Source organism: Perissodus microlepis, chromosome 9 (genome assembly GCF_051167445.1).
Source record: "Perissodus microlepis isolate ML-2025 ecotype Zambia chromosome 9, ASM5116744v1, whole genome shotgun sequence".
NCBI lineage: Eukaryota > Metazoa > Chordata > Actinopteri > Cichliformes > Cichlidae > Perissodus > Perissodus microlepis.
The window spans coordinates 12,725,443-12,739,373 of NC_140469.1; the positions used below are offsets into that span (position 1 = coordinate 12,725,443).

The 13,931-nt window shown below is 39.2% G+C and overlaps 1 protein-coding gene across 2 annotated transcripts; it reads right to left on the reverse strand.

Annotated features, from left to right (window-relative positions):
• Nucleotides 1-1,170: 1,170 nt before the first annotated feature.
• Nucleotides 1,171-13,693, reverse strand: nup58 (nucleoporin 58). 2 transcript variants are annotated; one of them, XM_084939074.1, is made up of 14 exons: nucleotides 13,180-13,693; nucleotides 12,473-12,633; nucleotides 12,352-12,384; nucleotides 11,934-12,212; nucleotides 11,623-11,791; nucleotides 11,426-11,491; nucleotides 10,985-11,159; nucleotides 10,540-10,619; nucleotides 10,172-10,290; nucleotides 9,864-9,946; nucleotides 9,503-9,704; nucleotides 3,998-4,081; nucleotides 3,171-3,269; nucleotides 1,171-2,710 (listed from the first exon to the last, which is right to left on the reverse strand). In XM_084939074.1, exons 1-14 carry the CDS (start codon nucleotides 13,257-13,259, stop codon nucleotides 2,541-2,543), a joined length of 1,800 nt encoding a protein of 599 aa, XP_084795200.1. In that variant the 5' UTR covers nucleotides 13,260-13,693; the 3' UTR covers nucleotides 1,171-2,540. The 2 variants fall into 2 exon arrangements, with proteins under 2 accessions (XP_084795200.1, XP_084795201.1); XM_084939075.1 differs by lacking the exons at nucleotides 3,171-3,269; nucleotides 3,998-4,081 and having other exon boundaries at nucleotides 13,180-13,692.
• Nucleotides 13,694-13,931: the final 238 nt, after the last annotated feature.

Below are 13,931 nucleotides of genomic sequence, written 5' to 3' on the forward strand. Positions count from 1 at the left end.
CTTCTTCCTGTGGTATTAGAAACCCCACGAGAAGAGCACTACCGCCCCCTCTACATGCTCAATCATCCAGCTAAGGAAATCCCAGAAAGTTGAGTCTGTTCATGTGGAGGCAGCGTTATCTGTCTGACGAAAATAACATGACACCCATGGAGAACACCGACGTAAATCTCAATATTCAGTCAGAAATATTCCTCCAGTGAAAAAAACTGGTGCACAAAACGCCACTTTCAAAACTTTTTACTTAAATAAGAGCTATCAGTAGCACTAGTGGCCCGTTCTATGCTCTATAATGGTTCGGGGCACTATAAGACAGTACTGTAGTAATATTTCTAATACAGTGACTTTGATGGGGCAGCCTATCATATTTCAGGATGCAGGCCCCTTTGCTCCCCTTCTAGACACCCCCCTGCTGTAAGGAACAAATGAATCATTCATCATAATTTAGAACTCTTAATGGAATATTTACACAGATATACAAAAGGGCATTTTCAGCAGAGATCAGTGTTCAAACAGCATGCTGTGCTCCCTCACCTAAGTTTATTGTAGTAAGACTAACTGATCATTGGGAAAATACCTTTCCCCTCATGTTAGGAGCGCTAAAACCTGTCGGTCAAATTGAATAAACGATACATTTAATCAGATATGTGTTTAGAGGAATCTTTATGGGTTTTATTACAGTCTCAAAACTTTAAACATAAACTTTCTTTTGAAACTGGTCACTGGCTTTAATATTTTTATTAAGATAAAATTTAACTTTAGATAGAAAAGTGGAAGACCAAAGTAACACTGCAAAAGGACAAACACATTAGCTTCGAGTTTAGAGAGACTGATGTACCCTCAGAAGGCCTCTTAGGTCCTGACTACATTATAAGGAATCTGTAACCTAGACTGTGCTTGTTTTTTAAAGGAACAATAGAAGTTAGTGTGAAAACATTAATTTTAGGGCAACTTCCCAAACTTTGGCATTATATGGCTTACAGCCTTGAAAGCTTCATAGTACAATTATGTTGTCACAAACAGTCTGGGTTAACTTAGCTTCGTGGGATGACTTGAAAATATATCAGATGCAGGAAGAGCTGCTGCAAAGCATGTGACATACAACATATTGATGACAGAGTTTTTCTGTGTCAACACACATTTATTGAAGTGATGCCACAAACAGGCAAAACATCATATTGGAGATTTTATTATTAAACAGCTTCTAGAAAATACAGGATTCCACAGACTGTGATTAGAAAATAATAACAACAACATGGACAATTTAAAAAACAAACAAAAAAAAAGCAGAATATCTGACCCCCGACCAGCCCCAGTACTCAAAGGAAATATGATCAGACCAGAGAGACAATTTCATACTTGTGTGACAGAAACACATGCACATTCACACAATCACCGTCAGGTCACATACACTGGAAAGTGCAGATTTGTTCTAGCACATGTAGAAACTGAGCAGGTACAATATGCATATGAAATCCCTTTCAAATTCAACCAACTTAACATCTAATGAAGTCATGTAATACAAAGAGCACAGAGTTTCGAATCTCAAGTTCTTGCAACAGTACACAGGGGCAAAACACCAAAAACCATAATGTGTCTAAAAGTAATTAATGAGGATGGAGTAGCAAAAGAAAAAAACAAAAAAAACACAGGTTACATGAGCTAGATAATGGACCAGCTCAAGGTTCTAGTCCACTTTTACCTCTCAAATCTCATATCTTTCTCTACTTGATATAAAAATAAAACTGTGCTTCTCAAAAAAAACAAAAACAAAACAACAACCCTGGACGCTCCGGAGCCTATAAAACTATCTAGGATGTAATATTACACTCCTTTGATACTTCAGACGGGAACTGCCACAAACATTGCTCCATAAATCTTATCTGATCGTTTCCTGGACGAACCTTGGGCCACGTGATCATTTGGGAAGCGCTCAAGTGCATTTCTGTGATTGACAGTTTGTGGAGCACAACAGAACCATTTCAAAGCATTAAAAAAAACAAACGGAAAAAACGTTGTCTTATAAAATGTTCTGGCTTAAGCAATTTCTCACCAGTAACTGAGCAATTTGCAAGTGAGCCAACAATCCCAAAAGCATTGTAGCACCACAGACCAAAGTGTGCAGAAAGAAAAACATTCTGAAGCAATGCAAATGAGCTAAATCCATGCTTAAAATGATATAAATGCTATTTTATCCTGTCTTTACATGCCGCTGCCTACTGTATTGATTTGGGTCCTCCCTTCTTTACCAAAGGCAAAAGTAATCACTTGCTAAAAACAGAGTCACTCGTGTACTTCAGTTCTAATTTCTGTAGTCTAATCCCTCTGCAGAGTTGGATCCAACAGGAAAACGTGAATGTGGGTAAATTAAAAAGAAATGCATGTAGAAGACTGGACAATTCAGAATAGCGTATTTCCTCTGTTTTGGTTGGGTAATGGTCATTTCAGCATCGCCTTCTATGCTTTTGGGAGATCAAGCTGTACTTGCTACAAACCCATAGCTGGTCAGCTGCTCAGTAACATGCGTCTATCATTTCCCGTTTCTATCTCTTGCCCCTTTTGTTACCAGCTGGGGGCTTCTTCAACTGGAGTAAGGGTGCTGCTGTGGCAAAGCCTCCAGGAGGTGGGTTAGACACGCCAAACGTCAGGCCGGCAGAGGGGTTGATGCCAGGGTTGCTGAAGTTGAAGCCTGAGCTGTTGGTGCTACCAAAACCTAGTAAAGCAAGACAAGGAACAAAAAACAAAAAACAGTCAAATATGAGAAAACTAAAAAGATAAAACATGAATAACATGAGGATTTAGAAAATCTGGTGTCAGAAAAAGGAAGTTCAAATGAAATTCAGAGGTTTTTTATAAGGATTTTGCCATCCTAGCTTAAAACCCCCAAGATTCTAAAGTGCCAACACACACACACACACACACACACACACACTCACACATATATACACATACACATATAACTGTATTTACCCACTGCTGGGACGTTCATTATAACTTTAAAATATGGATATACTAAACTTGTTGCAGTGCCATTTACATTACACTAATGAGACACAGTTACAGCTTAGACCCTTTCCAAACTTTATACACTTAGCGAGCTGAGCCTTTATTCTTTGTTGCCATCATGTTTGGTGGCCCAGGTGTTAAGGTGCTATATACAGCATGTATTGTACCTGCACTCAGACTGCCTCCTGTGGGCTTACTGGTGGAAGAGAAGGCAAAAGAAGACCCCCCAGTCCCCACCCCACCAAATCCTGGCCCACCACCAAAACCTGTGGGAGAGAGTGACATGGAAGTCAGACTGGTCTAAGCACACAGCCTAGACTAGATACAAAAACAAGAAGCGCCTCAGGAGTTACACACTGGCAGGCATTAGCAGACAAAAGCAAGCAAAAAGGAAAAAAAAAGTCATAAACTAATCCACAGAGCACCACACTTGGCTTAACTTCTGACCGAATACTGCAGAATCAAACAGGACTCACAGTGCACTACACCGCAAAGCAAAGGCCAAAGGAAGAAAAACGGTAGATTTCACCGAATACCCAAACTACGAGAAAACACAATACTTTTGAGTGCGCTCAGACCACTTGCTTCCACTCTCAAGTGGATTTGCAATTTGACTTGCCCGTATTTTAACACCACAGCGTTTCGCCATGACAGCTGAGTGAAACTGTTTACCAGGTAACAACTGTACGATAAGATTGCAGTTTTTGTGTGTGGTGTGAACGCACTTGACTCCTCGCAAAAGGCAGAGCAGAAAAGAGAAACAGCTAAGCTCTGACTGCACCACTCTGTCAGACACATACACACCAGCTGCTTAGTCTGTCATACAACCAAACTCAAATACATTTTCTTTAAAAAGCCACTTTGATTTAACCACCAGGTAACATTAGGGGAAATGGCAAAGTATGCAGGAGTCTAGCAAAAAATAAAACACACGAGAAAACAGGGAATATTCATTTAAAAAAAAAAAAAAAAAAAAAAAAAGCAGAGGTAATACCTCCCAGGGTAGAAGAGCCCAAGCTAGTGCCCAATGCTGAGGCAAAGGGGTTTCCAAACCCTGCCCCCAGAGGTGCCTGGGTCCCTAAGGCACAAAGAGAGAGCACAGGCTTTTACTCTTCTTTTGTGTGAGACAAAAAAAAACACAAAGTAAACTGCACTGCTGTCACGCTGACAGCTTTATTTTAGCTTTAGAAACAATTCCTGCAGTTGATTCAAATAAAATATGATAATCTGATCTAATGACTGCGCCGACAGAGGCATCAAAAGACTACAGCATCTAATTAACTGCAACCTCACATGAGCTGAAATATAATGACAATAATTAGGCAATGGATCAGGCTTTCACAAAGTACATATGAATATGTACTATCCTGCTATAAAGGCTTTCAACTAAAATATTCCAGCTAATCAGCAGTGCATTTATCACTGCTGGCAAGCTGGGAGGGAAAAAGGAAGCACTGCTAGTTCTTTCACTCAGAAACTTGTCTTGTTTTCTTTATGCGTTCTTTTATCTTATCAAATTTGGGAGGTTTTCAATTAGTCTCCATTCTTAAAACAAGTTCAGTGAAAAAGAAACAAGGACAAGCGTTTCTTTGTTTAAAAACCAATTTATTTTCAATTAAATATGCAATTCCACTTACATAAAACACAAACAAACAGTTTGGAACAAAAATTGGCTGTTAATTGCTAAGTGCTACTGCATTTGACAAGTTTCCAAATTCAAGATTTCTGAGAGTGAATGAACTAGCATACCTAAAATTTAAAAAAAACTTTTTAAAAATGCATCACACAATTACTGAATATAGCTTTAAAAGGCACAACATATCCATAGATTAAATATACTGTATCAACAGGCATTGGATATATAAGATTAAAACACACGGTTACAGGTAAAAGCACTGGAGAATTAGATAAGAAATGTGAAAATGGCATTCATGGCTGCCTTTCAGTGTAAACTGGTCAAAACAAAGAAAATCAGTGATTTGGTACAGTTTGCCTGTGAAAGACAGTGTGGTCAAGTTTTGAGTCATGCGTCCAACATAAACTGAAGGACCTTTGTTATGTTCGTTTAAATAATTTTACACCGATTTTTGAAAACAAAAGCTCCATTGTGAATTACTACAAGCTACAAATCCGTCTTTGTTGGATCGAGTCTGACTTTAGAGAGAGATGACAAGCTAAAACCTGCAAGAGATTGATTTTTTTAGTCTAATTTCAGATAACTAATAGTAAATTCTACTGGTTCCAAAACACCCTGTAATAGTCATGCCTCCTGAACGCCACTAGCAGGGGAAAAAACAAACAAACAAAATACTAAACACTATAAATGACAAAGAATATGGAAATGTTTTGGAGATAATAGCAACATTCAAACAGTCAACTAATCAGGCCCATTATTGTGAACTGTTGTGCTCAAGCTTAACACACAGAAAAACAAAGATACCAAAAGGTATAATTCAGATTCATTACTGAGCATCTCAGGTTCATGTAGGCAAATTGTGACACTGGTAATCTTCCTACCATTTAAAAAATAAATAAATAAAAAGTCACATTAATTCCTTCACTTCTTTTATAAAAGGAAAAAAGAAGAGGTAAATGGGAACAGCTGTTATATTAGCACTCATGAAAATACAGCTTTGCATACACGTTACTGACAGTGAGAAGATACCTACTAGAGTATTAAAGTGGCTTAATATCCACAATTACCTTCAAAGTCAAAACAACTTTGACAGACCAATAATTATTACATTATTTAATAGTCATTATTGTGCCAAGTGAGACTGTAGAGGTGTGGAAGACGATATTTTAAAGTGTGAGCAAAACTGCACAGAATGTCAAATTCTGGATGAGTGTGGACTTCCATTTAAAGGACTTCCTTTAAATCCTACAAAAACAAACAAAAACCTAGCGTTTGATAAGAGGACTGGACTGTCCAAAAGCAGCAGTGTTTTCATTAGCAATTAATCATTTAGGTTGTTTTTTTTTTTACCCATACACCGCCGTAATCAGCAGCAGTATGCCGATGATTACTGGAAGTGAGTTCAATGAATTCCTGTTTGTATCGCGACATGTTCAACAGCAGTTTTCCAATCTTTATTCCTCTGAGTGCCAATACTGCTCAGCTCGCAGCGCTATCTACAACAAGCAATGCTGTATCCTCAGATGAGAAAAATGGTGGGAAAATAAACTCCCCTATACAGTCAAGACACACAATGTGGCCATACAGACCAGTTTCTTTTGGCACTAATGTATCTCACTGGTACTTATGGACCAGTGTGAGCAGCAACAAATTGTTCTCTTCTGAACTACCAAACAGTTAAACCAACAAGAAAAGTAGACTTTTTACAGAATTGAGAAGCAAATGTCTGTACAACATACCATCGCCTTGGATAAAATACCTGAAATCACAACTTGAGAATAGCTCTTTAGCTCCACATTTTCTCTGAAATGAACTCTATGTGAAATGATCCAGCCCTGTTGCACTGACAGTAGCCCTTAAGTGAAATCACCTTCATCAAGTTACAGTGGTATGGCCTTTATTAAAACCAAACCAGCCAAATATATCAAGGTATTGAACAGTGAGATAATGCACACACTTACTGTCACTGCTGACAATTCATTATCCAAATGATCTGTCCACATAAAAGACCAACCTCAGCTCCTTGTTCACAAGACAAACACACTGAGAACACTGCTTCATTTAGGCCAGTAAGTGACCGGGGCTTTTCACCGTTCTCAGCCTTAGTTCCACTAGAAAAAAGTACATTTCAGAGTTATTTTCAGTCCTGAGTCTTTTGGTACCTTAACCCAATGTCCATGGAGACAGAAATCTGAACAGTGTAGACCCATTCTCATCTGGCATGTGTACAGGTCGGATGTGAATATACCAAAAACAAAAAAAACCACTCCAGCCCACTGCATCTTTAAATGCTGTGATACTGATCACCCTCCAACATGCCATTTCAATAATGACCCAAGTTTAAGGTTGACCTATTATATTTCGAGCTCTACTTTTTTAATCCTTGGGTTCTATTAGATTTGCATGACTCACGTCCCCTCAGTTCATCCACTGACTGAAACAAACCTGTTTTAGCTCCTCTCTCTTCAGTCAACTTTCTTCTGATTGGCTGCCCTTTGCAAAAAGAAGCTGTGAAAAGCAGGTGGGTGGGGCTACTATAACCATATTAATGATAATCCTTTGTTATTCAGTGTGTGAATGTGAGAGTGAATGAATAGTGGAATTGTAACGCGCTTTGGGTGCCTAGAAAAGCGCTATATAAATGCAATCCAAACAGCGTCATGAGTTAAGAAAAAATAATAATAATTAGAAAACTTGCATTTAGAGTTCTGAAGGCTGAGTGTTTGGTTTGCTGGGATTACTTGTACACTAAACTCATATTGAAACTTTCAACATGTTTAATATGCAACAACTAAATGAATCTAAACAGGTCACCTTTAAGCAGAAAAAATAAATATATAAATAAATACACTAGCCTGCAATTAGGCTTAGCAGAAAAGGTGGGAGTTTTGCTAAATAAAGCAATCAATTACCCTAGCCAAAAATAATTTACAAACCCAACCCATAATGTTAAACTCCTATACTACAGCCTTGTTGGATAGCTAGCATACTCAGAGCACAAATGGATAAAATGAACAAGTGATCAAAAAAAAAAAAAAAAATCTGATTTTTAATTAAATTTAAAAAAAATCTTAAGCAGGCACCGAGGTGGTGTGCACTTCTACCACACAATAATAACTATTGTGGCTTGTGTGTTAAGTTGTTGTTATTTTTTCTTTTTCAGTAAACAGTGGCTAAGGAATGGATTAGTTAAATAGTCTCATACCTACTTGGCACATAGTTAATTAGTTTAGGTGTTAACGTACAACTCCATCTGCATACCCAAATAAGTGTTCAAAAGTATGTGAAATATTCATTAAAAATGGAAAAATTAGCAAACATCTGGTGGGCAGCAGATCTGATAACAGTCAAAGCACATCTCATGAGCTTTGTCAAATGAGTAGAGATCAGACTAACATTTTTAAACCAACCTGCCTTTACATCCCATCAACCTCATAACAATTGCTTTAAAACCTTTGAAGTTATGTCAATAAAGAGACAGCAAAAGCATGCTAATATATAGCTTAGTGTGTTAGTTGTATGCAGGTACCCTGATGTGCCAGTAAAAATGTCTTACAACTCAAACCAAATGGCTAAAATGTTGAACATCTCAGATGTTGCAGTAAATATTCTTAAGGTTATGTTGGCTGTATTTTAACAAAACTGAATTTGAGTCCTTGACTGCTCAGTATAAGAGGCTCATTTAAATATTTTAGGATATAAGCTCCTACAAAAATGCCAAATCAATTTCCGATTAAACACGATGTTTAATCTGTGTATTTATGCCTAATACAACGTACTTAATAGTAATTTTTTTTGTTACTGCCAAAGAGTAGAAAGAACTTTACAATCAGCATGACAGTCAAACTGTAAATGTCAGTAGGTTAAGGTTATTTAGAGAATGGTTTCTCTAAAGTGAATATCTGTGTCTAAACTAGACTTTTTACTTGTAAGACCTTGGGCAACAGAAGCTGTGTGCTTGAAGGAACGGTGGGGATGACAACTTTAATATAGTCTCTTCTTATTTTACTACCCTGTATATTCAGAGAGGAGCACGTTGATTCGGTGTCAGATTAACTGGTGTTTCCCACACGTCTGAGATATCATTCGGATTTAAGATAGCTGGGGCTACATTACCATAGACGTACACCAACTCAACGCCCAGACTGACGTGACAAAAATCTAAAGATGCACCACTACCTGGACTAATCATTCAGAAACCACAAAATTCACAGCAAGTGCATTAATTATCCTAACTTCATTACACAACAACCTCAACTGAGTACTAGGCTCACTTTTAGCATTGCTAAAACGAAACAAAACCCAAAACTGAGGTTTAGAAGTTTCCAGATTCAAAATGAGATTGCTTGACTTTTTCCACCACTGTGCAATTTCCCCAGTGATGTCAGCCATAAAGCTGCTCTGGTATCCCATTAGAGAGGGCACACAGAGGAGGAGAGAAATTAGCAGAAGGGATTTGGTCTTCATTTTGCACTGGGGCCATCTATTTAATGTCCTCACTCTTGAATTGTAAGGTTCATAAAATAAATGTTTCCAACCCTTGTACTGAGAGTCAGAGACAAGACGGTAAGGCAGCACAAATGTCTCCTGTTAAAGTTAAGCAACAGATTTCTCTCATTTCTTCCTTTCTAGCCTCTTTTCATTCACTACAGAAAGCACAGATACCTTAACACCAGATAAGGCTGCTGTTACTTTTGTACTTTTAATCATCCTCTCTCACCTTTTGAGTTATTTGCTACCAAAATATGTTAAAAGCACACTGATCCTGTCTTCTCCACAACTTGCTTTTATTATTGATTCTCCTTCCTCTCCTTCAGTCTCCTAACAAAGGAGAAACTTGCTAGAACTTGTAGGCAGTCAGACCTGGAGTTGGCTGCTGTTGCTGGGTCAATGTGGCTGCCATGGCCACAGCTGCAGCATTGGGCACACTGGAGAACGGAGCAGGCCCAGTAGTGACTCGCGGCGTGCTCTGCCATTTCCTGTTAGACACCCGTTTGGACTCAAACACATCCGTGGAGTCTTCCAGGAAGGCTCTGCGGTAGGAGAGGTATTGATGCTTCAAAATCTATACCACAAGACACCAGAGAGAAAGACACGTTAAATGAAAACGCTACAACTGCCTCGTCACCCAGTCCTATACATTATTACACATTACATTTCAAGCAATGCGAATCTTTTTATTATTATTATTAATATATGTAAAAGCAGGAGGGAATAAACTGACCTTGACATTCTCATGGACAGACTGGAGCTGGGCGGCCTGTGCGACAAATGTTTGGTACAACTTCTGCATGGCCAAGGTCAGATCTGTAAACAAAAACATAAAAAAAATGTCTGCATAAATATTTGATGTATTTTAATAAAACGGGGTGGGTTACAGAAAAGAAAAGAACCAGAAACTGTCTCTTTTCTCTTCATCTTGAATGCAAACACATCTGTAGCCCGTTTGTTAATGAAACATGTAACACTGTGATCAAACCAAACTTTAACATGAGCAGAATTATGTTAACAGCCAGACAAATGTGTTCTCACCCTGAGGAGTGATGTGAGAGCCGCTGCTTTGGGTTGTCAGGTGGTTCTCCAGCTCCTCTATCTGCTGCCGGTACTGCTGAAGCTGCACCTCGAATTGCTCTACCAGGCTATGGAAATAACTACACACAAAAGGGACACATATTTTAAATCTCAGTACATTAAGCAATGTTCATTATTAACCTTTTGAATCAACTATTAAGAGAAGCTTTTTGACAAAAACATCCACTGGCCAAGTGTAGTTTTTTATTGCTGTCCTATGATTAAAATGAAATAGAGTCGTTTGAAACAGAGTCTATGAGAGCTAAAGGACTGCAATAGCACACATTGACCTTGGATTTACTTTGACTTTCATCCAATAGCTTACTTACTCTGATGGAGCCGTATTCTCGTGCTGAAGTCCAGGGGGGGTCTTTTGTGTACGAAGTGCTATGTCAGCATTTTTCAACTCCTTAGCAACAAAGGAAAGAGGAAAGTCAAACATCTAGAAAAAAATCTTTGAGATTTCCAAGGGAAACTTTTTCATATTTTTAGTTTGTGAGGTATAAGGAACAGGAAAGGTTAACCCACATATTAAGTTCATCTGAAGTCCAATTTCAAATAATTCTGTTTATCTTAGGTACATCTACAGATGCTTTGGGAAATGAACACTGATACTGAACTTCCTGACTTATATATTTTGCAACACTGCATACACTATATATTGTGTATCCACTAGAAGTTTGGAATGCAAGTTTCAGATTTACTGACTTTTTAATGACAAAAAATGTGCATCAGAAATAGACACCTGTGTCAACATAAGTACACCGTTTTTACCTGTGCCGTCTCCAGTTTCAGTTTGTCGATGGCCAAAGCTTGGCGCTGCAGACCGCTGGCGCTGACGGACAGAAGCTGTTTGAGGCTCTTGATGTCATCTTGGACTTTAGAAATGGCCTTTGATGACATTCTGCTTATATCCTCCTGAACTTGTTTTTGCTCTTTCACAAATTTTCTGCAAAAGAATTAAGAAAAGAAGGAAATCACTTGTAGATGACATAAAAGCTCTCTGATAGATATGGCAAACTATCAAATATGCTTTCAAAGTGCTACTACTCAAACTATATGTATGCATCTGGGATTTTACACAGAATGGGGACTCCTAGAGACCTCACCAGATAAAATTTGGGTTGGGTCATACTGCTGCATTCAACCTATTAAAACACCCGATTTTTAAAAAATAAATAAATTAAAAAAAAAAAATCACACAACGATACTTACTGAAAATTTTCAACATCCTGACAAATAACTGGGGGCAGGTTCTCATCTTTTAGAGCTTTGCTGTCCCTGAGGGTGAGAAAAAGTGTTTTTCATCATTAGAACAGAAAGGATAGTCGGTGCTAAACATTAACAGCAGAATGAGACATTAGACATATTCCATAAGACAGTAAAGGACCGTGTTGGTCAGCAGGACGTACTGCGCATTGGCTCCAGATGATGTGTCGCTCTTATTCTCAGAGGAAGTGCTGAAGTCGACTCCACCCAGGCCGATACTCGGAGCAGGAGCTGCTGATGACGCTGTCGAGGTTGCCAGCAGAGAACCGAACGATAACCCGCCTCCTGCACCAAGAGTAGTCTGACTCAGACCTGCGGCAAGAAATAGTCATACAGTTTATAGAACTGTGACAACTAATTAAAACGAACACTCCAATTCAAAGCATTCACTGTACTCCCACTTGGCCATGTATTTAACACATCAGCTCTGTAAAGCTGACAGTTTGCCTCTCACCTGTAGGCACAGTGCTGGAGAAGAGACTGCTGCCTAGTGATGGACCTGTTAAGGCTGCCGTGGTGGTGGTCGTAGTTCCGCCGAGACCGAGGGCAAAGCCAGTGGCTGTAGGCTGCTGTGGAGCAGTGGAGGTCAGGACAGAGCCAAACGTCAAGCCTGTCCCAGCAGCGGCTGTCGAAGAGGTGCTAGTAGCTGTGAGGGAGAACGGCGTAGCTGAGGCTGTGGGCTTGTTGAAAGCCAAGCTAAAGCCAGTGGTGGCAGCTGTACTGGCTGGGGCACCTGAGAGAAAGTAATTGTTCATTTAAAAAAAAAAAAAAAAAAAGATTTAAAAAACAAAAACAAAAAACAAAAACACAATTATTACCTGTTGTTCAGAAGCACTTCAACTTAAAAATACCCCACAGAACCCCAAACATACCTAATGTGAGGCCTGTAGTGGGCGCAGCAGCACCTGAAATAGCACAAGGTCCCAACATAAGATGGGCAGCTGGCAGAAATATCACAAATACTTTTATTTCTTTATTATTTTGCATTCTTACTTGAGGCAGGTGTATTGAAGGAGAATCCTCCAGCAGGTTTCTGAGCAAAAAGACTGCCTCCTAGGCCAAGAGACGGGGTGCTGGTGCTGGTACTGGGGGTTGCACTTGCTGTACCCAAAGGTGCACCAAAAGAAAAGCCACCGGTATTGGCCGCAGGAGCACTTTCGAAGAAAAAAAGTAATAGGTTTAGGCCCATACATTCTTCTACAATATCTGCCAAGTTTCAAACTAATAAAAGATTGACATTGTGTTATGGTTACAGTACACACAGATTAACAACTAGGATTTTGTCGAAGAAAATACACAGGGTCTTAAATTTCTATATAAAAAACCTAAATGGTGATAAGTGCTTTACAGATGGATGGTAATCCCAATCACATTATTACCAGTAATGAACTAATTTCCCTCTTAAAAAATAAAAAGTAACTACAACTACTATAGCTTAATTGTCACTTCAAAGACTTCTCTTGGCAGCCCGCAATTTGCAAGAGTTCACTCTGCAGTGCGTGCATATGCAAAGTTTGAAATAACAGAGTTTACAAATGTATCTAATTAAAACGCTCATCTATGACCCGACATTGCTGAATAGCTCGGGAAAAAACGTACCCAGCACTGACTTTGAAACTCGCAAGCCGTATCTGCTAACGCCAAGATACCTCTGGTTATGCTAGCGTTAGCTAAGTGGGCTATCTAAAATTTGTCGTTACCTGGTTGCGGCCCCAAATGCGAATCCTCCACCTGTGTTGGTGGACCCAAGAGTTCCCGAACCAAAGTTAAAGCTAGACATTTTCTTTTAAAAGGCACGGTGTCAACACCAATCGGTTATGTGGGCTTAGCTCACTTCTGAAAACATCACAGCTAACACGACAGTTAGCTTAGACGCCCGCGTGAGGGCCGAATCCGCGGTCCCGTCTTCACCAAAACATACTTGAACTCATCAGCTCTCTCACTAAATCCCAAAATATTCAGTTGCCACCCGTTATGTTTACACAACCCGTTCCTCTGCTTCTATTTCTTAAACCTGACAATTATCGCAGGGTGCATTCACGCATGGTGTCACTTTTCTTATTCCCCGCCTGGTATATCCTAAACGCTAGTGCATTTTGGGTAGTGGATTTCCTTTCTTTCAACTACATTAACCGTCATCCCCGCAGATTTTGCGTCTCGTGATGTGTCACGCATGCGCATGGGATTAAGTCTGGCAGTCCTGAGCAGCGGATGTATGTTGAATCCGGTGTTTCTTTCAAAATAAAAGAAGCAGCTACAGACTATAATAACAACGAAGAACGGCTCAGAGTACATTAATGTATTTGCAAAGCTGAGTATAACTGGTTGCACAATGCTGTTTCAAAATTGTCATTGTCTCTGTGAGTTTAAATAATCTGTTACTTACCTGATAAACGAGCAACAGTTCCATTATTCTGAACCCGGGGTGGATGAATGGTTCACAGGTTTGTAT

Excerpts from the sequence above, each read along its gene's own strand:
- nup58 (XM_084939074.1), bottom strand. The coding sequence starts at position 13,259 with ATGTCTAGCTTTAACTTTGGTTCGGGAACTCTTGGGTCCACCAACACA. Across the intron at positions 9,947-10,171 it reads CTCTCACATCACTCCTCAGG|ATCTGACCTTGGCCATGCAG; the intron begins GTGAGAACACAT and ends TTTTGTTTACAG. Across the intron at positions 2,711-3,170 it reads AGGAGGCAGTCTGAGTGCAG|GTTTTGGTAGCACCAACAGC; the intron begins GTACAATACATG and ends TTGCTTTACTAG.